The sequence below is a fragment of the Myxine glutinosa genome, chromosome 14, assembly GCF_964187855.1.
Source record: "Myxine glutinosa chromosome 14, kmMyxGlut1.1, whole genome shotgun sequence".
In the NCBI taxonomy this organism is placed as follows: Eukaryota; Metazoa; Chordata; class Myxini; order Myxiniformes; family Myxinidae; genus Myxine; species Myxine glutinosa.
The window spans coordinates 57,033,273-57,060,816 of record NC_136274.1 but is presented as its reverse complement, the minus strand read 5'-3'; the positions used below and the strand labels follow the sequence as shown (position 1 = coordinate 57,060,816).

The following is a 27,544-nucleotide window of genomic DNA, read 5'->3' as shown; positions in this document are numbered from 1 at the left end:
TGGGGTCACATTTGGGGTCGGACTTGGTCAAGTTCATAGTCGGGCTCAGTCAGATTCGGGGTCACGTTCAGTCAAATTTGGGGTCGGATTTGGTCAAGTTCAGGGTTTGGATCGGTCAGATTTGAGGTGCAACCGTACATTAGGTGCAACCGTACATCTCTGACCCCTACAGTCAGAGAATTTACCGAGTCTTCTGAACCAAATTGACAGAGCTGTTCAGAGTTCCAGGCATTTGTAGGATACCCGGGGTTCATTGTAATAATGCTTTACAACTTGCTCCTCAAAAAAGAAGGTGAATACTTTGTGCCCCGAGAGGACTCAGTTACACCTTCTAAAACAAGCAAATGGACATTACAACCAATGCAAGAATAACCTTTAAAGGTGAATGGTCCTTTCAAGATTGCTCATTCTGCACTCTTCCTCCCAGACAAGCCCATCGATCATTTAGAGACGCACTCAGATCTGACTAAAACTTCCAATAAGATCTGACTACAAATTGTAAAGGTGAGTGCTCCATTATGGAGCACACTGTCCATCAGAGGGGATAATAATCCCAATGTCCAAAATTATCCCATGGCATTCTTTTTTTCAATAGTAGTTCTATGGGCTAGTATTGCCACCACAGATATTCCCTTTTGCCTAATTATATGACCTTTCCTGGTTGTTGTTTTTTACCACCACAGCAGCCACGTGAGGCTTTGTGTAAATTCTCCTTCTGACAGCAGATCAGACACTTACTTATACAGCATGATTGGATTATTATCATCGTAGATAACCATACTGAGCTGTATTCTGCATACTGTGGAAGTGTAACTATGGGTTTGGAAGGATCATACAGATCATGTGAATAAGGTACCTTCAAGAGTGTCATTCAGGAGAAACCAGAGCTCCTGAAGGATCTTACCAGTGTGTGAGATTCATACAGCAGCAGCAGTGGGGCAAACATGTCAGCATGATGGAGCACAGCTTTTAAGATGGAAATTGAAAAGAGTGGGAGGCGGTCCGGCGGGGGCTGGGCCTTGTCATGGGGCCAATCTCTGAAAGTCTGAGTCACCAAGGAGCCTGAGGAACAAAAGGAGGCAAATCCAAATCAATAAGAAATCTTTCCCACTTACTCCCCCTCTCCCACCCGTAACCCCCCACATACCTTCTTTAGTCCTTACCAGGAATTTAGACTCTGGAGGCTCTTTGTGTTTCTTCAAGGCTCCTGGTCTCGAGAGTCTAAACAAAATTTGTGACGAGAAGGATAAGGCCCCTATGTGTGTGCGTGTGACTATTTGTTTGTTTGTGTGACTATTTGACATGTGACTATTTGATATAATAGCATACTATCGTGAAGTATGCTACTATGACTAATACATCGCATACTGTCGTGAAGCTTCCAGCTGGCCATAGCAAATCGGTGCAGGCGAGTTCGGAGTTGGATTGGATCCGATGACCTTTGCTGAGTCGGGGTGGGAAAAGGAGATAGCGGTAGCCATATTTGATGAACGGGATGCATAATGGGTGGAATGAGAATAGTGTGGTGGCAAATTAAACAAAAAAACGAAAATGAAACGATGTTGAGAAACTGCCAAAATGTGCTAAAATATAAGAAGTCATTAAAAAATGAAAGCATGTCGATTAGAAATTATAGGTAAACTTGTTTTCTACACCCAGCAACGTACGAAAGACTTTATACAACTTACAAAGTGTTCCCACAAGACAGCTGTTTGAATTTTATAGCAACTGCTGCCAGGGTGTAGAAATAAATAAGCCGCTAAGAATGAAGGAAACCATCCGAACAGGAGGAAATGGAAGGATGTAATGTGCACGTGGGACTCTGCATTTCAAAAATCTGCCATTTGTCTCGTAAAATTACCTTGTAACCCCACAGGCTGATACTACATGGAATGGTGTTCAGGAAATACATTTGGTGACGGATTGGAAAACAAGGCTCGTCTTCAACTAGTTAATTTGAACAAACAAGGAAACTTTCATGAGCTACGCATGGCCAGAAAGAGTTATGTACTTTCGACACGACGGACCATATATTTTCATCAGGCTCAGAAAACTAATGACGTATCGACAAAGAAAGTGCAGTAATTTACCATAAGAATTTTTTTGCGTGATTTCTATTTTACAACCCTGAGATTCAGGTACACAGTTTCAGGATTGTTTCAGATACACGCAGTTTCAGGTACACGTGGGTTTCAAGTACAGGGTATTTTGGGTCTTTTGGATCCTCTTGGCCTTTAAGGGAATTTTGGGTCTTTGGGGTGTTTTGGGTCTTTGGTGTCTTTTGGGTCTTCATGGTGTTTTGGGTCTTCAGGCTCTTTTGGGTCTTCGGGCTATTTTGGGTCTTTGGGGTGTTTTGGGTCTTCGGGGTGTTTTGGGTCTTCGGGGTGTTTTGGGTCTTCGGGGTGTTTTGGGTCTTCGGGGTGTTTTGGGTCTTCGGGGTGTTTTGGGTTGTCGGGGTGTTTTGGGTCTTCGGGGTGTTTTGGGTCTTTGGGTCTTCAGTGTCTTTTGGGTCTTCGGGGCTTTCAGGGGATTTTGGGTCTTAAGGGTCTTTGGGTTCCTCTGGGTCTTTAAGGGTCTGAGTCTTTTTGGGTCTTCGGGGTCTTTTGTGTCTTTGAGGTATTTTGGGTCTTTGGGATATTTTGGGTCTTCAGGATATTTTGGGTCTTCTAGGTCTTTGTCGCCATTTGGGTCTTCAGGGTCTTTTGGATCCTGTGGGCCTTTAAGGGTATTTTGGGTCTTCGGGGTGTTTTGGGTCTTAAGGCGTAAGCGTGACATGTTTCACGTTGAGGCAGCAGAGCGGTTGCGCCGCTCGCGTTGATGAAGATCGAATCTCCGTTTAAAGACATAATCACGGCTCGTGCATGTTGTGCCGGAAGTGACGTCAGGCCGCTCACAGTGATGGCGATTCAGCCGCGGGATCGTTTTGTCCCGCAGTCCGCGGCTGCTGTGGCATGTTTCACGGCGCTGTGCCACACGGTGTTGGCACAGAAAGGTAATGGCTGTGGCCACACAGTTTTGGGACGGCTCAGTGGTACTTTGGCGTCTGCCAACTACCCGCAGGCGTATCTTCCAGAGTCCATGTGCCATTGGGAGTTCCGTGTACCTAACGCAGCATGCCTTGCTCTGCGGTTTGCGGATTTTGACGTCCCAACACAGAATCACTGCCAAGAGTCTTACGTTAAGATATATGATGGCATCGCCAGCCTGTCCGTAATTGATGCTTTTTGCGGCATGTTGGATGAGGGCGGCGAGTGTACCGTTCGTTCGGCCGGAAACAAGGTGACGATCAGGTTTCAGAGTGGGTCAGAGGCTCCGGGTAGAGGATTTCTCCTGTCGTACAGCAGCGTTGAACATCGGGATGAGTTAATAACTTGTCTGGAGACTGGAGCAAACTTTACTGAGCACGAGTTCAGTAAGTTCTGCTCCGCTGGATGCCTGACTTCCTTTGGAGTTGTGTCCGGTAGCATCCCTACTGGCTACCGTGATTCGTCACCCCTGTGCAAGGCAGCCGTGCATGGTGGTGTCGTCGCAGCCGACCTGGGTGGCCAAGTGGACGTGGTACAAAGCAAAGGTCGCTCCTTCTACAAGAGTCAGATTGCCAACGGAGTCACATCTGTCAGAGGAAAAGATTCCACCAGCCTGTTCACATTCAAAACTTCAGGCTGCTATGGAAGGCTCGGACTAGCGTCTGGTGTAGTTCGTGACTCCCAGCTCTCGGCATCTTCGCAGCTGACTGAAAATGCCAAAGACGGTGGAAGGCATGCCTGGCCTGCAGCCTTTGCTCGACTGAACAGATCTAGCTCTGCGTGGGTAGCTCGCCATGCAGACACCAGCCAGTGGCTGCAGGTAGACCTTGGAAAGCGTCGAAAGGTTACAGGCATAATCACAGCTGGCTCTGGGGGTCCTCCGCACCCAACTTACTTTGTGTCCATGTATCGACTTCAGCGGAGCGTCGATAGGATTTCATGGGATTACTACAAGACCAAAATGTTGAGAACACCCAGGTTGCTTCAAGGAAACGCTGATAGCGAGGGTCTCGTGCGGAACAACTTGATTCCACCCATGGAGGCGAGATTCGTTTGTGTGCTTCCCATGGAGTGGCACCAGAAAATCGCCCTACGGCTGGAGCTTTTGGGCTGCGAGATAACGGCGAGCCCTCATGCCATGAGACCTTTACCCCCTGAACCTGAACAGCCAATGGAGGACACAACACATATAGTTACCACTCCAGCTGTGCTTGTTATGAAGAACAACACAATACCAGGCCGTGCCAATGAAGGTGTAGAGTTGTTGGATGTTGTGGTGCCTGCATCCCTCCTGCTCTGCATCTTACTCATCATTTTGTGTCTCTGTGCTTGTCGGCATGGTGATCGAGGGGCCAGGAAGGTGATTCAGAGGAGAGAGTGGCCATTTTGGAGGAGGGCTCATGGTGGAGTGGCCATTTTGGAGGAGGGCTCATGGCAGAGTGCCTTTTTGGGTGTAGTGTTTCCAGCCGCAATCTCGCCACCTGAAGGGTATGCCGGATTAACACCCTGCAGCCGCCTCTCTACCTGAAGGGTGACTTTGATCGAACTCTTGATGCCGTACCTCTACTGCCTTGGGGCCTACTCGTGGACTTGCCTACTCCTACCCTCTCATGCTGGGCCTGCACTGGGGCCTACCACTGGGCCTGCCCTGGGGCCTACTCTTGGACCTGCCTTCTCTTGGACTGGCCTACTCTTGGACTGGCCTACTCTTGGACTGGCCTACTCTTGGACTGGCCTACTCTTGGACTGGCCTACTCTTGGACTGGCCTACTCTTGGACTGGCCTACTCTTGGACTGGCCTACTCTGGTTTTTCCCTCTCTTCTCCCTTCTTTGATTTATGTGTCGGAAGAGATTTTTCGTGTGATAATCCATAAATAAAGACAGTGTGATTGAAGGCTTGGCTTGGTGTGCTTCAGGCCATAACAAATTGGGTCTTCGGGTCTTTGTGGTCTTTTGGGTCTTCTGGGTCTTTGGGGTCTTTTGGGTCTTCGGGGTCTTTTGGGTCTTTTGGGTCTTCAGGGTCTTTTTGAGCCTCAGGGCCTTGAAGGCTATTTTGGGTATTTTGGGTCTTAGGGGTCTTCAGGGTAGTTTGGGTGTCCAGGGGTCTTGGTGGTCTGAACGGTCTTGGGGGAATAACGGGTCGTCAAAGGTCTGAGGGGTCTCAGCAGTTTTAACGTAATGAAGAGGGTTAATTAAGAGGGTGGTAATTTTATTTGAAGAAGAAGAAGACGTTTTCTGTCGCATAACGACATAACGACATAACCATATACGTTTGCTCTATTATAATAATAAATATATAAGAGAATAATAAGACATGGAGAAGGCAACTTAATAATTTGGTCAAAAGGTCAAAGGTCAGCGTCACATAAAATCATCAATTTTCATCTGATTAACCTGAAATTTTAAGAATTTGCATATTGGGTCACTGAATTGGTTCTCCAATCAAAAGCTAGAAGCTGAATGTTTTTTTGTTTTTTGGGGATCAAAAAGTCAATGGTCAAGTTTGCATAAAAGCATCAATTTTCATTTTGTAATTTTTTAAAATCGCTTTCATTCTTTTGAGCAAATGGAAGGAGAAGGTGTCTGTTTACAAACGGACGTGGACAGGCTTGGCATTTTCAGATGCTTTCTCGTTTTAATTATTTTTGATCGACCAGGCGAGCACTTATTATCCAAGTACTGCAGTTATGAGGTTTGCACAAGGTGAAATATCTACGTGTGTGTGTGTGTGTGTGTGTGTGTGTGTGTGTGTGTGTGTGTGTGTGTGTGTGTGTGTGTGTGTGTGTGTGTGTGTGTGTGTGTGTGTGTGTGTGTGTACATGTCGTTGGTTGTTATCTCCATATGCGGGTTTCAGAATGGGGAACGGAGCCCCAAGTCTCAAAGCATATCCACCTGTATGTGTGTGTTATGCATAATATGTGTATGATTAGTGATTACATATCAATGTGTGTATATAATGTCATGTATAATATGTGTATAATCACGATTCATGTGCATGCACAATTACAACCGTGCATGCATATGTATAATCACCACTCATGTATATGTATATGTACATGTGTGCATGTGTAGGTGCCGCCAACTCTTGTCGTCATCTCCACTCGCGAGTCTCTAACACTAAACGGAGCTTTCCCTGGTACTGAAGCATCATTTGTATGTTTGTACGTGTGTGTTTTTGAACAGTGATATAGGGCTAATTAAATGGGAGAGCTTGTACATTAATCACTTGCAGGACAGACAATACGAGACGCCAGTGTACTTTTAATTGAATTACAAGAACATTAGTAGACAGTGGTGTTCCCATCTGAACCCCAGTATGATGCACAAGGGTTCCGAGTTCCCATATACTATGTATCTGTGCATTGTCTATTAATATCCCAGTAATTCATGAAAAAGTATATCGATGTCTGTTATTGCTTGTCCTGAATGTGATAAATATATGAGCTCCTCCATGGGCCATAGATCGCTGAAAAAAATGGAAATAAATATTTAATATATCAGATGGGTTCACAGCCTCATGAGCCATGGCTTCAGGTGGGAACACCAAACAGCCCAAACCATATATGGCCCTTCCCTCATTTTTTCCATTTCTCACTTTTTGTTTTTGCTCACTTCTCTCTCCATTATTTATAAATGCATATGATATGATGTTGGTCCCTTGACCGATTGAGCGGGAATGCAGAGCAATATTCTCCGAATCAAAGATACCGCATCAAGATAAAGCTGCCATTGACCAATTGTTGATTAAGCTTTTTTCCAACTTCACACGAACATTTTACAGAAATCAAGAGTACTACTTTTGAATAGTGATGTGAAATAATTTTGTTCCTCGTTTATACAATATGTCTGGGAAACAGACTAGGCCAGACCAAATACTGGTTATGAAAAGGTTGTACAAGTGGAAGCTTTACAGGAAGAACAGATTGAAAGAACCTGCAAGGTCAGATCGAAATCATTAATACCCCACGCACACGAAGCGTAAAGCGGGGTTAAGCAATTGAATCACATATATCTATCCATCCGTCTGTCCGCCCGCCCGCCCATCCACAAACGTCAGTTTACAATCTTTATTTTATTTCAATGGAATTATATGCTTGAACACTGTAGAACACAAATCTCCTTATCGCTTCTAAAAACCTCCAGTTTTTCAGTGCTTGGCCAAGAGTTTAATAAGGTCGTGTATAACACTATTTCAACGGTGCTAAACCTCTGGATTTTTTTCTTAAGACCTTTAAAATTATTATTCGTTCAATTGAATGTACCTTAACACTGCGTGGGGTAAGGCGTTCTATTAACTCTCTAGTTACATCCACCACCGATAGTGGATGGAGGTTATGTTTTAAACTCTGTTTGTTCGTCTGTATGTTTGTGAACAGGATATCTCAAAAAATTCTGGACGGACTCGGATGAAGTTTGGTGTAGAGGTGTGGTATGTGACAAGGAGGAAATGATTCGATTTTGGTGCAGATACAAATTCGGATCTGGATCCCCAAATTTTTAAAGTGATTCTTCATCATTGAGAGATGTCGCCAAAAATGATATATCAGACGATATATCAAAATGTTGTGGACATATTCGGACGAAACTTGGTGGACAGATTGTGTGTATGATGAAGAAAAGTTTATTCAATTTTTATGAAGATTCAAATCCAGATGCGAATCAGAGAAATTTTTTCAGCGATTCTTCACAATTGAGTGATGGGGCCAAAAACAATATGTAGCATGTTATTTTAAAAAGTTGTGGACGATGTATGACAAAACTAGGTAGATTAGTTAGGTAGATGAGTTAGGTAGATGACAAGAACAAGCCGATTCCATTTTGGTTCAGGTACTGATCCAGATCCGGACTATCAGTGGGATATAAAACGTAAACGGTTCAGGCTGGCGGAGTGGCGGAGGTATGCGCTCTGCCGAGTGCTGTTCTAGTTATGATCTGTAATTTAAGCAATTTGTGTTGTCAAATGAGGAAATTATTAACAGTTGTGGAGATTAGAAAGCAAATCCTATATTTTTACTCTGCTACAACAGGTGCAAAGTAACAGTCATTTGATTAAAAATATATATCTTATACAATATAACAAAATTCCAAATAATATTATCTTAGAACATTATATTTGAATATAAATAATGTTACCTTAATACTGTATATCAGAAAATCAAATTAAAAATAAATAATGTTGTTTTGGAACATTTTATTTTAATATAAATAATGTTACCTTAATAATGTACATTAAAAACAAATTAAAAATAAATAATGTTATCTTGCAGCATTCTATTTGAATAAAAATAATGTTTCCTTAATATTGTACATTAAAAAACAAATTAAAATATATAATGTTATCTTGGAACATTCTATTTTATTATAACCAATGTTATCTTAATATTGTTGTGGATTTGAGAATCCTGTGTTTTTTTTTATTGTTGTAGTGTAATGAGAATTGTTGTAAATATCACCCTCCGTGTGTAAAGGTAATAGGTCGTCCTCCTAGTTACTCCATATACATACACGTAGCCAATCATATACCCTCTTAAGTAGTTATCTCTTTATTATGTGTATTAGTTTAAGGCTGCGTCTTCCGTTAATTGACACTGCATTGCACCGAATCCAAATAAGGTAGATTCCCTTTCATTCCCAAAGCCCCCCATTCCCAAAGCCTCGATTGCCAACTGCATTCGCCCTCCATTAGCCACGAGGTAATCTCGGAGAAGAAAGGCGTGGCCCCACCTCATCATGAAGGGTGGAGCCCCGAGCGACCAACCAAGGCTCAGGGGTTTGGCTTGAGAGGGCAGAGAGAGAACGATCGGGGAGGTTCGCGAAGGTTCGAGGGTGTGGCCTATATAACCCGCGGCGGGACGCCCCCACAAGGAGATGAGCCCTTGGAGAGCACGCGACGCACCTGACAAGAGCTGCGTGATCCAGGAGATGAGAGAGGGATGTCCCATGAGCTTTGAACCACCGCAGCTTGAACCACCGCAGCTTTAACCACCACAGCTTTGAGCTTTGACGGCAGTTTCGACCGTGGCCGCGAAGGAACGCGCCGTGCGAAACCGATCGAGAAGGGGCGGCGGCTGCTCACTCCCGGCCCGACCGTGCTCCGGTTCCAGTTAAACCTTCCTCTCCTTCCCGCCATTCGTTCCTGCCTTCATCCCCCCGTGTAAGTCTGCTCGTCGTCTGTCTTTTGTCTTGTCCTGGGGTTAAGTAAGACTGAGTAGGTAAGCTAGTAATTGCAGTGTCTTCTGGTCCTTCCATCCTTCTGTAAATTATTTTTGTATCTTTCCTTCTCCTTGGTTCCTTTAATTGTGTAAATAGTAGTAATAAATCATATTTGTTCCTCCTACTTTTGCCTTCTTCTTCTTCACATCCGTTCGTCTTTGAGGTTTCCACATTGAACACCTGTGGCGCGATTTTGGCCAACGTTTCGGAATCGGGTTAGTGAATGCTAATGACTCGAACTTCGGGTTGCTAAAAACCGCTCGGCAACTAGACCATCTAAAACTGGGGTTCGAGCGGGAGTCCCTCCCCTGCTTCGCGGTCAGGAGTGGCACTCAGGTCCTTGGGACTTTTCATAGACCAAATACCCTGGCTGCTCCCGACCGGAAGGAGCGTTGGGACTTCAGGACTCACGTCGGTCAGTCATAGACAAGGGGATTAATCCCCCCTTCTTAAGGGGAAAAAGGCCGACGGAGAGATCCGTAACAATTGGTGTCAGGAGCGAGATTCGGACCCGAAGTGCGTTTAACGCACTCAAATTACGAGTGGCCAAAATTGTATTTTATAACCACTAAATTTTAAAATCGTGCCATGGATAGTCAAGGCGATCGGGTGCCGGTGGGGGTAGAGTTAAAGGGGGTAGAATCGATCCAGGACCCCGGGGAGGATTTGTGAGTAATGGAGGAGCGCAATACACATTGGGTTGCGGGGGTATCAGGTGCACAAAATGGCGACGCCACGCACGAGGTTAGAGGCGCACAAAATGGCGGAGGCTCGCAGGTGGCAACAAGAGCCAAGCCCGCGGTACCAGCGGGTTGGGACCTGCATTTACTCATAGAGCAATTACGAGCATCTGTAGAAATGCAGAGGGCCAAATTAAGGGCAGAAATGGGAGAAGAGGGGGACAAAAACCGCCCGGGAAATAAAAGGGTTAAAATTAACCCAGGACCCCAGGGAAGGAGAAGGACAATTGGTAATGGAGGGAGCCGATGAGGGCACAGTAGAGGGGGTTGCAGAGGGACAAAATGGTGGCGCTTCGCACGCGGCGACGAGAGCCGCGCCCGCTGCGCAGGTAAGGGCTGGGGACATGCAAGCGTTAATGGCACAATTCATGTCGGAAATCAGGCAAATGAATGACAAGTCCACCAAAGAAATTCGGGAAGTGAATATTGGCATGAATAAAATGAATGGTAAAATATATCTCCAAGGGGAGCAATTGGGAAACCAAATTAAAGAAATAACTGAGGGACTGGCGAGGGACAGAGCCGCATACGAGGTAGGGGAAGCTGAGAGGGAGGTTAACCGCAGGTTGAGTGGGAGGGGCACATCGGTGCACAGCGAGGTAAAGCAGGTCGAGAAGCGCTGGTTGAGCGAAGCGGAGCAAAGCGCGGGTAAAATGACGGGTATAGAGATCGCGACCCGGGGTATGGGGCAGCCAGCGACCGCTGAGGTAGAGGGAATTTTAATAAAGCCAGCGGTCGTCAAAGAAAAAGTAGTGGGCATTGAAATTGAAAAGACCGGGGACTTAGAAAAGCACTCGCGGCAGGGAAAGATGGAAAATGTGCAAAGTCCCTGCTCACATCATGATGCTGTGCTTAGTAACCAAAATGAAAGTTTGCAGGTGGTGAAGGAACGAGGAAGGGGAAGCGCCCAGGTGAGTCGGACTGTACATGGCACGAAAGGATTTTTCATGCGCTTGGGATCGCGAAAGCACCCGGGCGTTCGTGGAAGGTCCTTTGTGTGCTGTGTTAAAGCGAATGGCGCGCGTGTGAAGAAAAGGTGTGTGAAGGTGAACGGTGCGCGTGTACGAATGGCGTCGGAGCGCAAGTGTGTTACTGAAAGTGAGGATGAGTGCACAACAGAGTGTGAAAGTGAGGATGAGTGCACAACAGAGTGTGAAAGTGAGGATGAGTGCAAAACAGAGTGTGAAAGTGAGGATGAGTGCACAACAGAGTGGGAAAGTGAGGGTGAGTGGGAAACAGAGTGAGAAAGTGAGGATGAGTGCACAAAAGAGTATGTGAGCGTTATGAGTAGACCTGAGTTTGTGCGAGGGGAGAATGCACGAGCGAGTGCTGTGACAAAGTGTGTGGGATATACGAGTGGCGTTGGGACGCCGGGTTTGGTGAGTGTGAAAAGGGTCGCGTGTGCGTGTGAGCAAGCGAGTAAAGCATCGACGTTAACCGGGTTAGCAGTTAGGGCGACGGATAGCCGAGGCGAGCACTCCGTGCGCGGTGCGTTTTGTTTGCAGCGAGGACCGGCCGGGACCGTAAGCGCGTCGCTCTTCGGAGCGTCGCGCACGAATCGGGCCGGGTCCCGCACTGAATGGTCGGTGCCGCGTCAGAGCGGCGATCGGCGCGATTCCGGGGGAGGGGGGCCAGGTCGAAGGGATCGGAACGGTGCCCCTTGGTGGCGGGGGCGGGATTCCGACCGGGCGAGATTGAGCCATCGGGTCGGCGACCGCAAGGTGCCGCGCCGAGATGGTGCGTGGAATCTCGGCCCAACGAAGCCTCCTCCCCAGAATCACGAATGCCGGACGGACTCAACCTGCAGGCGACCAAACCACCCAAAATCATTGCTCGGCTGTGCCGAGCCGAGCTGTGTAATAATGTAAAGACGCACCGAGAGGATCAAGTGAGTAGACTGTGATGGTAATAGTGTTTTGGACCCGAAATTGAGGATAGGGAATTAGTGATTGGCAAAAAAAATAATTGATGATTGGTAGAATGATTGGCAAATTTCTGATTGGCTGAAATTGGATGAATGAATGAATGAATGATCGTTTTAAGGCCATTTTTCCCCGCAAGAGCGGGGGTTAGCCTTGCGGGCCCCATGACAATCATGGTTCCCTGTTTTGAGGCAATGTTTTTATGGCCGGATGCCCTTCCTGACGCCAACCCTTGGTCACGCTCTTACGATGCGCAGGGATACGGTGTGCCTTTTCTGAATCTGGGTCTGGGGTACACACCGTGATCATTCATCCCAGCAAGCTGGTACTCAATTTGCCGACCTCGGAAGGATGACAGGCTGAGTCAACCCCCCTGGCGTTAATTCAGCGATCGAGCGGGATTCGAACCCAGGATCCTAGGATCCCAAGCCGGCACCCTGACCGCTAAGCCAACGCCAGGCTCTGCCTGGGCTGAAATTGGATGGGCCAAATGAATAGTGAGACATGCCCGATGTGGTGGAATGGTAACTCTGCCATCTCTCACACATGCAGGGGCACATGAGCAATAGCTATGGGGTTTATGGCAGTGTAATCTCGCCGAGGGAGGGTTTGGATAATGTATAGGGACCTAGAGATTGACCATAGGTAACGGTAGCGTTAAGTAGCGACATTGGACAGGTAGTCGGGGACATAGAGAGGTTAGAATGGTTGATAACGACGTGGGATGTGCTTAGTTTAAAGGGGCGACTGGAGAGCACCAAGTTAGCAGGAAACCAGATAGATCAGATGATGCCGTGTGGTTGAGAATTGAAAGTGTATTCGGAAGTGTATTGTGAAAAGTGTGAGTTGTATTGAGCATAGAAGTGTATGGAGCAGTGTATGAGTGAGTAATAGTGATTGAGTGTTGTGTTGACCGAATGGTCCTGGAGGAAGGAGGGTGCAGGAAGCACCAGGTGTAGGAGTGATTGCATAGGTGTGCAAATACAGTGGAGCATGGTTGTATGGAATACATGGAGTATGGAATATATGGAGTATGGAATGGATGGTGTGGAGTGAGTATAGTGAAAACTGTGGAGTGGAGTGGATGATGCGAAGGTGTGTATGGGGAGGATGGACCCCATCACGAATACCCGGGGAGGGTAGTTTAAGAGTTAGGTAGAGGGAGTAGGTAAATTGTGGTTGGATATTGGCATCTGTGGTGCGTGGTGGAAGAATGGTGTTTGGATGGGTGCATTAGTGACGTGGAAATGGCTGGGCGTGTGGCCTGTTAGTGTGTGTAGTTAAATGGGCACTCCGCCACTGTGAGGATGTCGGCCAGGTGAGGCCGCAGGTAGGCTCTGGGAGCCGGTATAGTTGTTGTGGATGGGGCCCGCGGATCCAGAGGACGGACCCGGGTAGCCCAGTGCCAGAGAGGGCACCGAGTGGGGAGAGCGCCGGAGGGCCTTCCCCAGTTAGATAGGTTAGGGTAAGGAGCAGGTAAGCTCGGAGGCAACTGCAGTGGTGGAGGTGTGCAGGTGGGTAGACCTGCTGGGAGAGCCGCACGACCCAGTCCGGAAATTTTGCGAAGGCACAGGGAGTTGAATCGGGGGAGTGAGACCCCAGATTGATGAAGCACCACAGTTTGGTCAATGGGAATTTGGTTCTTAAAACCGCATAGAGTAAGATTGCCAATGGATTGGCAGGGAAAGACCCCGGGTAGTGTAAAGTGTGTTAATGTCATTTAGGAAGTAGTTAGGATTAAGAATCTCCTCGCACCATCTACATCCACTCACCTGAGGTGACAAAACTCCACACCATGCCATGGTTGTTTTGATTTATTTTTTTTTGTGCAAATGTTTGGATTGTGAGATGCATCATGACGTGGGAGTGACATTGTGCTAATGTTCCATCTCTCCCTCCTTATGAGGATTGATGATGAATTAGTGATGGCAAATTTGGATTAGAGGGATTGTTCTGACGAATTTGGTATATGGGAGATATGGGGAAGACGTGACGGTAGTGACGAATTTGTAATGTGTACATTTTTGTAAATATGGGGTAAGGGAAAGGGTAGAGTAGGTAACAGGGGGGGTGACGTACGGTAGGGACGAGCTTTTCTCCGCTCAGTCTCCAGACGCACCTCACCTTGCATTGCCTTTATTGATGTGTACCCTTGTGACCTTACCTTGCATTGCCTTTATTGATGTGTACCCTTGTGACCTTACCCCTCGCTCACCTGTCTTCTCTGTCTTCCTTCCCCGACCCATGGATCGTGCTCTCTGGGCACCGAGGGGAGCGTGCGGGAGTCCGCCATTGTGTGCCAGAACCCCCGCAACCAGCTGTCTGCATCGATGCACCACTTATGGACCACATGTCTGTGGCTGAGCACCACTCATGGACCCCACGGGTTGAGGCATGGCCCCTCTGCTGGAACCGGCCACGATGGCCCAAGATCTTGCTTGCGGACCCGGTGAGGTGGCACCAAGCCCACAGGTGAACCACCCCTAGTCGGCCCCTGTGGGCCATAAATAAAAAGTGGACACGTTTTGTGCTTTTTATTGTCTAAATAGGCCGCCAGCAAGAAGAACAAGTTGACAACATCTGGAAGAACAATGGCCAGCAGAGGGAGCCGAAGAGCAAGACCACCAGCAGGGTTGTTTATTATGAACTGTGGTGACTGTGCACTGACTGGTGCGGTTTATTTGGTGCTTTATGGTGCTGATTTTTGGTGCTGGTGCGTCGATGCAGTACAGGCTGTTTCCCCCCCCCCCCCCCCCCCCCCAAAAGAACAATCACAGGTCCTGGGTTAACTTTGTAAATACCAATAGCGTCAATTGTAAATAATGCTCCCCACCGTTCATGTATAGTTTGAAGACAATTCCGCAATTCGGTTAGCTGTGGGCGTAAATCTGTTAGGCAGGGTGCAATGCAGCAGGGGGACATACTTATCTGTGTTTTAAAACCATCACACTCAGGGTCAGGTTAAATGTAGAGGGAACTACACCTACGTGCCACACTAAAGTTAAAGTTTTATAGGCCCGAGGACGTGCCTAGAGGATGAGTGTGCAGTGTTGTGGATTTGAGAATCCTGTGGTTTTTTTTATTGTTGTAGTGTAATGAGAATTGTTGTAAATATCACCCTCCGTGTGTAAAGGTAATAGGTCGTCCTCCTAGTTACTCCATATACATACACGTAGCCAATCATATACCCTCTTAAGTAGTTATCTCCTTATTATGTGTATTAGTTTAAGGCTGTGTCTTCCATTAATTGACACTGCATTGCACCGAATCCAAATAAGGTAGATTCCCTTTCATTCCCAAAGCCCCCCATTCCCAAAGCCTCGATTGCCAACTGCATTCGCCCTCCATTAGCCACGAGGTAATCTCGGAGAAGAAAGGCATGGCCCCCACCTCATCATGAAGGGTGGAGCCCCGAGCGACCAACCAAGGCTCAGGGGTTTGGCTTGAGAGGGTGGAGAGAGAACGATCGGGGAGGTTTGCGAAGGTTCGAGGGTGTGGCCTATATAACCCGCGGCGGGACGCCCCCACTAGGAGATGAGCCCTTGGAGAGCACGCGACGCACCTGAGAAGAGCTGCGTGATCCAGGAGATGAGAGAGGGATGTCCCATGAGCTTTGAACCACCGCAGCTTCAACCACCGCAGCTTTAACCACCACAGCTTTGAGCTTTGACGGCAGTTTCGACTGTGGTCGCGAAGGAACGCGCCGTGCGAAACCGATTGAGAAGGGGCGGCGGCTGCTCACTCCCGGCCCAACCGTGCTCCGGTTCCAGTTGAACCTTCCTCTCCTTCCCGCCATTCGTTCCTGCCTTCATCCCCCCGTGTAAGTCTGCTCGTCGTCTGTCTTTTGTCTTGTCCTGGGGTTAAGTAAGACTGAGTAGTAAGCTCGTAATTGCACTGTGTCTTCTGGTCCTTCCATCCTTCTGTAAATTATTTTCGTATCTTTCCTTCTCCTTTGTTCCTTTAATTGTGTAAATAGTAGTAATAAATCATATTTGTTCTTCCTACTTTTGCCTTCTTCTTCTTCACATCCGTTCGTCTTTGAGGTTTCCACATTGAACACCTGTGGCGCGATTTTGGCCAACGTTTCGGAATCGGGTTAGTGAATGCTAATGACTCGAACTTCGGGTTGCTAAAAACCGCTCGGCAACTAGACCATCTAAAACCGGGGTTCGAGCGGGAGTCCCTCCCCTGCTTCACGGTCAGGAGTGGCACTCAGGTCCTTGGGACTTTTCATAGACCAAATACCTTGGCTGCTCCCGACCGGAAGGAGCGTTGGGACTTCAGGACTCATGTCGGTCAGTCATAGACAAGGGGATTAATCCCCCCTTCTTAAGGGGAAAAAGGCCGACGGAAAGATCCGTAACAATATTGTATATTACAAAAACAAATTTAAAATAAAGAATGTTGTTTTGGAACATTTTATTTTAATATAAATAATGTTACCTTAATAATGTACATTAAAAAACAAATTAAAATATATAATGTTATCTTGGACCATTCTATTTTAATATAAATAATGCTACCTTAATATTGTACATTAAAAAACAAATTAAAATATATAATGTTATCTTGGAACATTCTATTTTAATATAAATAATGTTACCTTAATATTGTACATTAAAAAAACAAATTAAAATATACAATGTTAGGCCCAAAAAAATATATTGCTGGTCTCTGGTCAGACCAAAGTTCCAGAATTGATGCGGCGATTTGGTTTTTCTTTTTCTTTTTCTTTTTTGAAAAGCATGGATTGCACATATAGACGTGTTTTTTGTGTTCTCATGCCTTGCGGTCCTCCTCATCTGCTGTGGCGCCGTCCAGAGAGAAATTAAAGACAGCCAATGGGACTTGTAGGACTTTTGTTTTGTAAATAATGATCACAAGCTTAAGTTATTTTAAAATGTATTTATTCTGAAAATCATTAAGTTATTCAAGCATATTATAGACTGCGACTCGCCGTACCGTGAAACATTCAAATGCGCCCATTGCGTCAGCACTGCACATGCGCAAGTGGTCTAACAGGCCGATGGTCTCCCACGATCTCTTCTCCCAGTCCACCAGATTATCACAGACACTTACAACTTCATGACAAACGAGATAGGTTCCAGATCTAACTAACGAGACCACCCGCAGCTCTCTAGGCCTTCTGGTTGCTTCACACGAACCCGACAAAGATCGTCTTCGTTTCAATAAATGGCAATATCCAGCCGATAGAGGCCTTGCATCACGTGAGCGTCGTCCATGGCAACCGGTTCCGGCCGCCATCTTGGGTGGCATAAACAACATGGTGGGAAAGCTGTCGTTTGATCAGCCGGACCTGTCAGTTTATGCCCGTAGCTTGCCCGTTGAAGCGTTTTCGCGGTATTGTGAGAAACTGAGGCTGTGTCATCTGCCTGTGGACCCGTGTGGACCCACAAGTACGCCACACACACTCCACAGTACACACGTACGCCACACGTACGCCACACACACTCCACACATACGCCACACACACTCCACAGGTACGCCACACGTACGCCACACATACGCCACACACACTTCCCAAGTACGCCACACACACTCCACAAGTACGCCACATGTATGCCACACACACTCCACACGTACACCACAAGTACGCCACACACACACTCCACAAGTACGCCATACGCACTCCACATGTACGTAACCAAATGCCTAATCCTGCTTTTCCCTTCGCGAGCGAAGGTAACAACCTCATGAGCCATATTCTCACCTGAGAGCTGCAGTCAAGGCAGCCATGAATCCGTTTTGGCGTTGTGTCATCCGGAAAACGGAAGAATGACAAGCCCGATCCCTTATGAAATCGGGCTGTACATCCGACAGCACAACTCTTTACCATCGTGTAGGGGGCAATTTATATGTGAGACGAGTTTCAAATTGCCACCATTACGTATGGTGGCAGAAGCAATGTTTTGCCACCCAAGCGGTCACGTGACTAAGAAGATGACGTCACATGAAACTTCCCTATTGGATTAATGACGTCACGGCACACAAAACTACTCATATCTTTGGAACAGCTGGTTGGATTTGGACAAACTAAACGCAGTTTTGTAGGGGAGAACCGTGCGCGAACGTCGATACCAAATTTGAAAAAAATAATTGTTGACGCGCAGGGTCAAAATCGATGCGCGCGCTAACCAGAACCCGGAAATATATTTTTCTCGGCCTTATCTTGGAACATTCTATTTTAATATAAATGTTACCTTAAAAATGTACATTAAAAAACAAATTAAAAATAAATAATGTTGTTTTGGAACATTTTATCTTAAAATAAACAATGCTGCCTTAAAAATGTACACCAAAAAAAAAACAAATTAAAAATCAATAATGTTATCTTGGAACATTTTATTTTAATATAAATAATGTTACCTTAATAATGTACATTTAAAAACATTAAAAATAAATAATGTTATCTTGGAACATTCTATTTTATTATAAATAATGCTGCCTTAAAAATGTACACCAAAAAAACATTAAAAATCAATAATGTTTTCTTGGAACATTTTATTTTAATATAAATAATGTTACCTTAATAATGTACATTAAAAAACATTAAAATAAATAATGTGATCTTGGAATATTCTATTTTAATGTAAATAATGCTGCATTAAAAATGTACACCAAAAAAACAAATTAAAATAAATAATGTTTTCTTGGAACATTTTATTTTAATATAAATAATGTTACCTTAAAAATGTACAGCAAAAAAAACAAATTTAAGATAAATAATGTTATCTTGGAACATTCTATTTTAATATATATAATGTTACCTTAAATAATAATGGGGAGAGAAGGGGACCTTAAAACAAATTTAAAATAAATAATGTTAATATCTTGGAACGTGATATTTTAATATACTCTATTGTACTGTATAATAAAATCAAATATTCCAAGGCTTCCTGGGTTTCTCATTTATAACTTACCCATAGGGCAGCTTTGATAAATAAAAGTAATACTGAACAAAGGATTTGTTGGGAACACTGGGCGATGTCAGAAATGTTCCATCACCCTTCGTGAAACAGTTTGCCATTGGTTAAAGGAATATTTAACGGCATGACAGAGACAGTTCAAAAGGTTTCCAAAGTCAATGTGAGTGCAGAGCAATGATGTCAGCATGGTGCCCGTTTGTAACAGATATATATCAGAGCAAACTTAAAGTTTTAATATCACCTGCGTTTGCTCAACTCCATCATGAGAATTCTATCCCTCTATTTACTCAGCATCCTATTTCATTTTACACCGCCAACAGTGACGTATCACCAACCGAAATATCTCATAATTGAAAGCTAGCTCAATTGCCTTTACAATTGAAACTATTAATCTGCCGTTTACCCAATGGAAACATTGATGCTGAAAGGAGCGTTGGCAATTGCGATGGTGCCCTAATTGGTGCCGCTGCCTCGGTGCATCATAATCGAGCAGCTGCGGATCCTCCTGAGGCTGTGTCGCAGATGCAGTGACACCTGTAGGTTAAGATAGGAGTTTGTGAACCGGCCAGGGTACCGGCGCAATAATAGCATACTCTTATTGAAAGATCTGCTCTCTGCTGGCGTGCGTCATCCACATTTCATCCTGTCGGTAATCAAACACCGAGAGTATGGTACGGTGAGAAGAGATGAGTATGGAGAGACATCACCGAGTACAGTTATAAAAGTGGCGCCATTGTTATGACGTCGCTGGCACCAAGAGTATCCTGGGAAGTGACGTTAGTGACGTCACTTCCCCCAAGCTCAGTGGTTGTGTTAAGTGTTTGTCTCGTCAATATGTCCGTGTGTGTGTGTTTGTGTGTGTGTGTGTGTGTGTGTGTGTGTGTGTGTGTGTGTGTGTGTGTGTGTGTGTGTGTGTGTGTGTGTGTGTGTGTATCAGCTCTATTACGAGCCTTAGCCAATTTATAATAAAAATGGAAAAGGCAAATTAATAATTTTGTAAAAAGGTCAAGAGGTCAATGGTCAGCGTCACATAAAATCATCAATTTTCATCCAATTGACCTGAAATTTCAATTTACCATTTGGATTTTGTCCTCAAATTTTCAAAAAAGCTTAAATTTGATAATATGGAGAAGACAAATTAATCATTTTGTCAAAAGGTCAAAGGTCAGCCTCACATAAAATCGTCAATTTTCATCCGATTGACCTGAAATTTAAATAATTTGCATAATGAGTCACTGAATTGGTTCACCAATAAAAAGCTACAAGGCAATTGTTATTTTAGGTCAAAAGGTCAAATGTCACGGTTGCATAAAATCGTCAATCTTCATCCAATTTATCTGAATTTTTTAGAATTTGCATATTGGGTCACAGAATTGGTTCACCAATCAAAAGCTACAAGCGGATTGTTTTGTTTTTTTAGATCTACAGCTCAAAGATCAAGGCTGCCTAAAATAATCAATTTTCATTTAGTATTTTTTTTTTATAAACTCTTTTCATTATTTTGACCAATGGAAGAAGAAAAAGGTGTCTGATTACAAACGGACGTGGACGGGCTTGGCATTTTCAGATGCTTTCTAGTTTTTGATTAAATAGTTATCTGCCCCATGGCAGGTCCAAGTACCTTCCGGTCCTCGGGGAGGATACAGTGTGCACCAAAATGGCCTGGGTTGTTTGTCAATGTTTTTCCAGTGCGGTCGGAACTTGAACCTGCAAACACAAGATTATAAAAACAAAAGCTCAGTCAGTTGAGACAAACCAAGAGCAAAGTCAATTACCTCGGTGGATGTGAAGCCTGTGTCAATTCAAACCACAGACAAGCAGCTTCTTAAATACTGCAGTTCAATATTGACTGAGCCCTATGACAGCATAAGCCATATACTAATGCTTTATCTTAGACAATATAATGAAAATTATATTTTTATTACAGGTATATTATTTCCCTTTTTTAAATTATTGATCAGGAATTTAAAATGGATACAATGCAAACTTTAAGTAAATCCATATCAGCAAGTGCATTGATGCTCAAATGCAGAGAAAGATGAAATGAATTCCCCCCAATCAAGTTTGACCACCTTGAATCTTATGTCAACGGACAGCCACTCACTCGTTTTGGAGTACATTCATGCACCTGTGTTATTTTGAGAATCCCGAGTAGTAGATTGCATCTCGCACTGAGCCAATGATTACGAAGGATGTCACGTCTGCACTCAACGAAGCCAAAGCCTGAGCTGTTCAGCTAGAGACAAAACAGAGCTTCATTGTTAACTCGCAATTAATCTGGAGGACAAAAAAATATTTCATACTGATCAGATCAGGCATTCTACTTGTTGATTTATGACATGATAATGAAGGCACCTATGACAGCATCATTCACATGTGTTATTCCCCATGGGGAGTAATTTGCAATGAGCCACCATTGAATTTTTTTCCATGGAGCGGTTTCAGAGATACAGAGGTGCAAAGTTTTTCGGTTTTTCCAAGATGGCGCTGGCACCACATGATCGATGATGTCATAATGATTTTAAAATTATACAGGAGGCACTCCTATGGTGAAAATTTCGTGTCAATTGGACCAATGGTTGCAGAGAACACTAATTTTGAAGGTGACAAACCCACAAATTCCCATCAGAAGGACCATATATACACAGTCATGGCAAAAAATATTGGCACTCTTGCACTTTTTTTCAAATAATTCACCATTTCTTCCAGAAAATTGTTGAAATTTTTAAAATCTTTGGTATCCACATTTGTATTTCTTTTGTTTGCAGTGGAACAAAACAAAAAAGGTGAAATAATTACTAAATCTTAGCTTATTCCACACAGAAATCCAAAAATGGCCCGGACAATATTGTCGTGCATAGCCTCCGGTTAATACCAGAGGCTCGCGGATGGACCGAAAACGGCTTTAATTGAGGCAACAGCCAAACACGGACTCAACTATGGACGCGGGAGGAAGAAGGAAAGTGGGAGCTGCGGTAAAAGCTTACCTGGAGCGCGCCGACGGCAGCTACGCTCCTGCAAGGAAATTAACTCGACACGGACACAAGCTTTTGAATGAAAGGGGAAAATAATACAAGGGTTTATTAAATAAAAGGACGGGACAGGGAAACGCGATATTAACTAAAACTCCTAAATTGCGATCCCACACACCAGACCTCAAACAAAAACAGGGGGTTGAATCACGAAAATAACACATTCGTTATGTAGTGTACGTGGCGTGCGGTCTTATCTGGTCTCGTCGTCTTGTCCGTCCAATCTCCGCTGCACACTACGAGGTCCCTTGCCCCAGCGCACCAGCACCGCAAAGGCCCGGGCCAGTGGCCACTCCAGGCTCCTCGTCGACCCCCACGAGGTCCGTGCACCAAAGGTCCAACGCGGTGCTGCATGAAGCAAGCGAACTCCACTCGGGCTCGGACTAAACTCGGGCTGCCGGCCGGGACTAAAGCTGCTGAAGCTGTAACTCTCCACTCGAACAGGGCCAGGACTTGGAACTGCGCTTAGAGCTAGCGCTGCTACTCACAAGCCAGCTCTCTAGCCAACTCACAAACCAACTCACAAGCCAACTCTGAACTGTCAATCTCCTGAAACTGTGACTCTCCACTCAACCAGGGACGGGACTCTGAATAAAGCTCCTCACTCCACCAGGGACAGGACCTCTCTCAACTCGGGATCGCACCGGGACTGCCAGGGCCAGGAATCTGCATGCAGAGTTCGGCAGACTCTTTTTATAACCTCTGGCGGTGACGTCAGCCTCGGCGCGGCACCCAACCAGAGCCTCGCAGCTTCCCGCCATTTGCCGACCCTCCTCGCGCCTTCCGCATTGATTCGCACCTTCCGCACCAACCAATCACAATCCTCCTGGGCGTAGTTATAGCTCGTGCGTGTAGCGTGCTACACGAGGCCCAGCGGAGATGAAGCTGGCTGCGGTCCAGACGGCGGTACCCCAAGCCGGCCCCCTTGCCTGTTCGTCTTCCAAAGTCATGTCAGGGAAGGGAATTATTTAGTGTTGCAATAAAGAGCCTAACTAAGTGTCTAAATGGTGCATTGCCAAAAGGGACAAAGGTTTGGCTACCAGGTGTGACATACAGGGGCTTTATCTTTTAATCCCTATACTACCTATCACTCAAACATCCTGGTATGTTCACAGGTATACATCTTAACCGACAAACCGCCTAGGCATGAAACTTATTACAGGTCAGATTCCTTACCGCGACAGACGAAGAAGCACATTACCTAATCAGATCTAGCTGGCTCTACATATCACTACCCCACCCGACATAACACAGCCCCCCCCCCCCCACCCCCCCACCCCCCCCCCCCCCCCCCCCCCGGAACCGTAGCTCCTGCAATGTTCACTGCAGACGCTACCATTCCAGTCTTAATACTTACTGTCTCACACTTACTTAGCCTATTCAATAAATCAGGAGGGCTGTGGGAAGTGAGTCGGACTTCATACCTACACTCCTTAACAAGCTAATCCCCTTAACAATCATGCAAGCAAATATGTACAATCATTTCGATTCGTCGCTCCTGTGGTGGGAGGCAACAAACAACACACCAAAAATCTAACTTAAGGCCGAAGAAAATATATTGCTGGTCTCTGGTCAGACCAAAGTTCCAGAATTGATGCGGCGATGCGGTTTATTTTTTTTTCATTTTTTTTTTTGAAAACCATGGATTGCACATATAAAACTGTTGTTTTTTGTGTCCTCATGCCTTGCGGTCCTCCTCATCTGCTGTGGCACCGCCCAGAGATAAATTAAAGACAGCCAATGGGACTGGTAGGCCTTTTTGTAAATAATGAACACAAGCTTAATAAGTTATTTTAAAATGTATTTATTCTGAAAATCATTCAGTTCTTCAAGCATAGTGTTGCGGTTTTAGAACCCTCACTTGTAAATACAACATTAAAGGTTAAAGGTTGCACCCTTAGTTAGTCCATATGCAACACGTAGGCCACCATAGGAACTTTAGTTATTTCATTATTATGTGTTTCAGATAAGGCTGTGTTTCCAATAGTTGAATCTGCATTGCATCAATTAAATAAGAATAGGTCCCCAATCCATTCCGGCCATTTTGCGACCTCCCTCTCCAAGCGACGCCATTACGCGCCCCTACAGACGGTGCCTTATGTCTCTCCCAATTATATTACGCGCCTTTTGTTAGCAGCGTTCACTGCCTCGCTGAGCTTCCGCCCAAGCGCCGCCATTAACCATGCGGTCAGCTCAAGGAAAAAGGGGGCGGAACCCCAAAAACAAGGTGTGGCCACGTCAACTCACCATCAGGGCGTGGCCGGTAAGCCCTCGCCAACCAACCAGGGCTGAGGTGAGCTCGCTGGCGGGCATGGCCTTTATGAAGCGCGTAGTGATCTTGGCGCACGATATAAAAGCGCGAGCGCAAAGCCCTTTTACGGACTCGCTGGGGAACGCGCACTGCACAAGGACTTGAGGACTGCGCACGCTGGCAAACGGACTCCTTTCCAAGGACTGCGCGGAGACGGCTGATTATGAACGAACTTGTTGGGAGAGCGCATTGTATAAGAGCTCGATTACAAAAGGCGCTTTACTAAAGGACACGAGCCCCCCCCCCCCCCCCCCCGCCATATGTAAGGTCCGGTCGCACGCCAACGATACGCAGAGCTGCCTGCCGGGTTTTTGCCCATGGAACCGGAGCCTCACCTGGAGCCTGGACCCCATCGCCTGGACCATCTGCCTGGACCTTCCACCCTACCAGCTACCATCCCGTGTGAGTGTGTATGTTTGTCTGGGGTTGTAAGTTAAGACTGTATAGTTAAGCCTGCCCTGTGTCCTGCGTCTTCCTCTTCCTTTCTTGTACATCCTTTTGTTTCCTCTTTTCTTGTATATTTGGAATAAACCAATATTATTCTTCCTACCTTCTGGTTTCCTCTTATCCGATCGCTTTAGTCTTTTCTCGATTGAGTACCTGTGGCACGATTAAGAACCACTCAGAATCGGGTTTAGCCTTATTGTTAATAGCTCAGATCGCGGATCGCTAACCGCTCGGCACTTTCCATCTTATCCGTGGTTCGAGCGGGAGTAATTTCCCTGCTCGCGGTCGGTGTTGGTAATTAGGTATTTGGGACCCAAATTGACCAATCACCCTACCCAAGACCGACCGGGAGGAGCGTTGTAGCTTCCAGGACTCGGGACGGCCAGCTTAAAAGGACAAGGGGATTAACTCCCCCCCCCCCCCCCCCGCCCCCTTGATAAGGGGAGAGCCGACCCCCGAATCCGTAACAATATTATAGACTGACTCGCATGGTTGGTAAACGAGTTTTTTTTTTTTTAATACAAACATGGTGTGAATACCTTGTTGTACTATTTCTACAAGTAGGCAAGGTAGCAGCATTTTCAAGATACCCAATACCCCTCACCTGTGATGTATTGTTGATCATGCTGGGTGACTTAGACCACCAGCACTGATCCCTATTTAGGAGGACTGTATGAAAATAGTGTCAGTACAAACTAGGTAGGTATCGATCAAAGTAAGTTTGAAATATGGATCAGATGTGAACAACTTTTTTCAATACACGTTCACAAGTGTGCAGATGGAAAAGCAAGTATGAAAATATAGCTTTATACCAGGTAAAAGTTCTGTGTATGACAAAACTTATACATGCAAAAAGATGCAGATCTTGTAAGCAAGTTGTGGTGAAAATTAAAATACTGACGGGAGTGATGCATAAATGAAAAAATGCAAGAGAGGCCTATTGTTCCTTCATCATGTTCATTTGAAGTACATGTATCAATACAAAGTCTTAATTTTTCTGCAGCAAGCAAGTCGAAAAGGCTAGAAACCATTTCTCCCCATCACTGCAAATACCAACAAATATTTTGCTTCAAAGACTTCTTTCTATTTGACTATTAGTCAAATATTAGAAGTTTATAAACTTCCTTTTTCTTTTCAAAATGGTTGACTTCGTTGGAGTAGCTTTGCAGGTGTGACATATTGGGTATATGTCCTGAGCTTGAGGTCCACTCAGCAAATCATCTCCCGATGCACAATGACAACAGACTGCTGCGAACACCCCAGAAGAATAGTAGGTCACCTCAACTGGCTGAACACATTGCAAGTCCTTCCTCACAAACACTCTCTTCAAAATATGCTCTCCCTCGGGATCTAAATCATGTGGCACAAAGTCTTCAAGGTCTGTCCCACAAGTGTAGTCAACTTGACTCAGGGCAGCATCCAGCTGATCTAGCTGCTCCTGTTTTAGCTTTCGTGCTGCATGCAGGACCCTAGGTTTATCACACTCCTGACAAGAAAATGTTATTTTGACACGTGCTGACATTTGTGCGGATGGATTAAAGGGTAGTCCATGAGCCGTCTTTTGTCCTTCGTTGAGTGATGGGCGGTCACGTTCAGTTGACGGAGTTCCATACACTTCAGTAAACCCCTTGTAGTGGAGTCCATCAGCAGCCATGATGGGATCGGGAAGGTGATGGAGCTTTTCAAACTCAGCTTCTGGCAGTCTTGGGGCTTTGTGGAATTGACATCCAGGATCAGAACACTTCTTGACACAGAAACTGTCGTGTCTGACTTGGCAGTGTTTGTCAAAAAAGTTCTTCAGACTATCTGATTTGTTTAGGACTTTCATGGTGGCTTTTGGGGGCAAATCTGCATCGATCTGGTGGACATGGTCATGATGGGCATCCATTTCATCACGAGTGGCAGGACTAAAAGATTTAAAGGGGACATCCTTCAACTTTAACTGGTGGAACAGGGATGATATCAGGCAGATGGTGTCCTGGAGGCTATCAGACAGTGAGTCATTGAGGGCTGGGTCCTTTGTGGCAGCTGTACGGATGTCTGTAACACTATTGCACTTGTCTAGCAAAGCCTCCATTTCTGGTGACATTTCCTGACGCATGACTCCAACAGCCTGCAGAGCTAAATTCAAAATCGACATGATTCGCTCACATGGATGTTTCCAGGAATGGCCAGGCGGTGTTCGTACTGCAATGACGGCATCAAAATCACCCTGAAGGAATAATGTAATGAGTGACAGCTGTACCGAGAGGTAGTTTACTCTGTGGTCTAGACCACCATCAGAATACAAGAACATCACTTCCTTCAATGGTTCTTCACCACCTTTAATAATCTTTATCATCTCTGTGGCATGGCATAAGGGTGAGGAGGACTGGAAAACTGAATCCTTCAAGGCAGTGTAGACTTGACCCTGGTAAAAACTGCCCTCTATAGTCTCTGGAATGTCAATCTGAAGGACTACACTAGTTGTCAAGGTCATCTTTGTAAAGTCATGGTCCGACACCTCAAAGGACTGGTTTAGGCCTATCAGAACTTTCTTGCCCCTCTCGACTGCGGCAACTGAGTGTCCAGGTTCACCAACTTTCACTTTATGTTTGTCATCAACACAGAGCATTACTGAATGTCCTCGCAGCATGACAGCCACAAACCACAAAACATCTCTCTCCATTCATCCTTTTTCAACCATGGCTGAAAATAAATCAATATAAAAAATTAACACAGAATCTGCACCCTCGAACCATTCACACCAGTTCATTCTGCATGCCTGACTCACGTCGCTAGAGCAGACAGTGAATCAGGTATTGACAAATCATAATATATAGATATGGATTTATAGGATAGTGATTTTGATCATGATGTTCATACCTGTTCGAAAATGTTGAAGAGCTGCTGTGATAGTGTCACC

At 45.4% G+C, this 27,544-nt stretch overlaps 1 protein-coding gene across 1 annotated transcript; it reads left to right on the top strand.

The window, feature by feature from the left end:
- Positions 1-2,898: 2,898 nt before the first annotated feature.
- Positions 2,899-25,663, top strand: LOC137439262 (discoidin, CUB and LCCL domain-containing protein 2-like). The gene is made up of 2 exons (XM_078767980.1): positions 2,899-4,386; positions 25,643-25,663. The coding sequence occupies exons 1-2, from the start codon at positions 2,899-2,901 to the stop codon at positions 25,661-25,663; spliced, it is 1,509 nt and encodes a 502-aa protein (XP_078624106.1).
- The last annotated feature ends 1,881 nt before the right edge of the window (positions 25,664-27,544 follow it).

Coding starts and splice junctions, on each gene's coding strand:
- LOC137439262 (XM_078767980.1), top strand. CDS start 2,899: ATGGCGATTCAGCCGCGGGATCGTTTTGTCCCGCAGTCCGCGGCTGCT. Junction 4,387..25,642: donor GTGATCGAGGGGCCAGGAAG/GTGATTCAGAGG, acceptor ATTTTTCTGCAG/CAAGCAAGTCGAAAAGGCTA.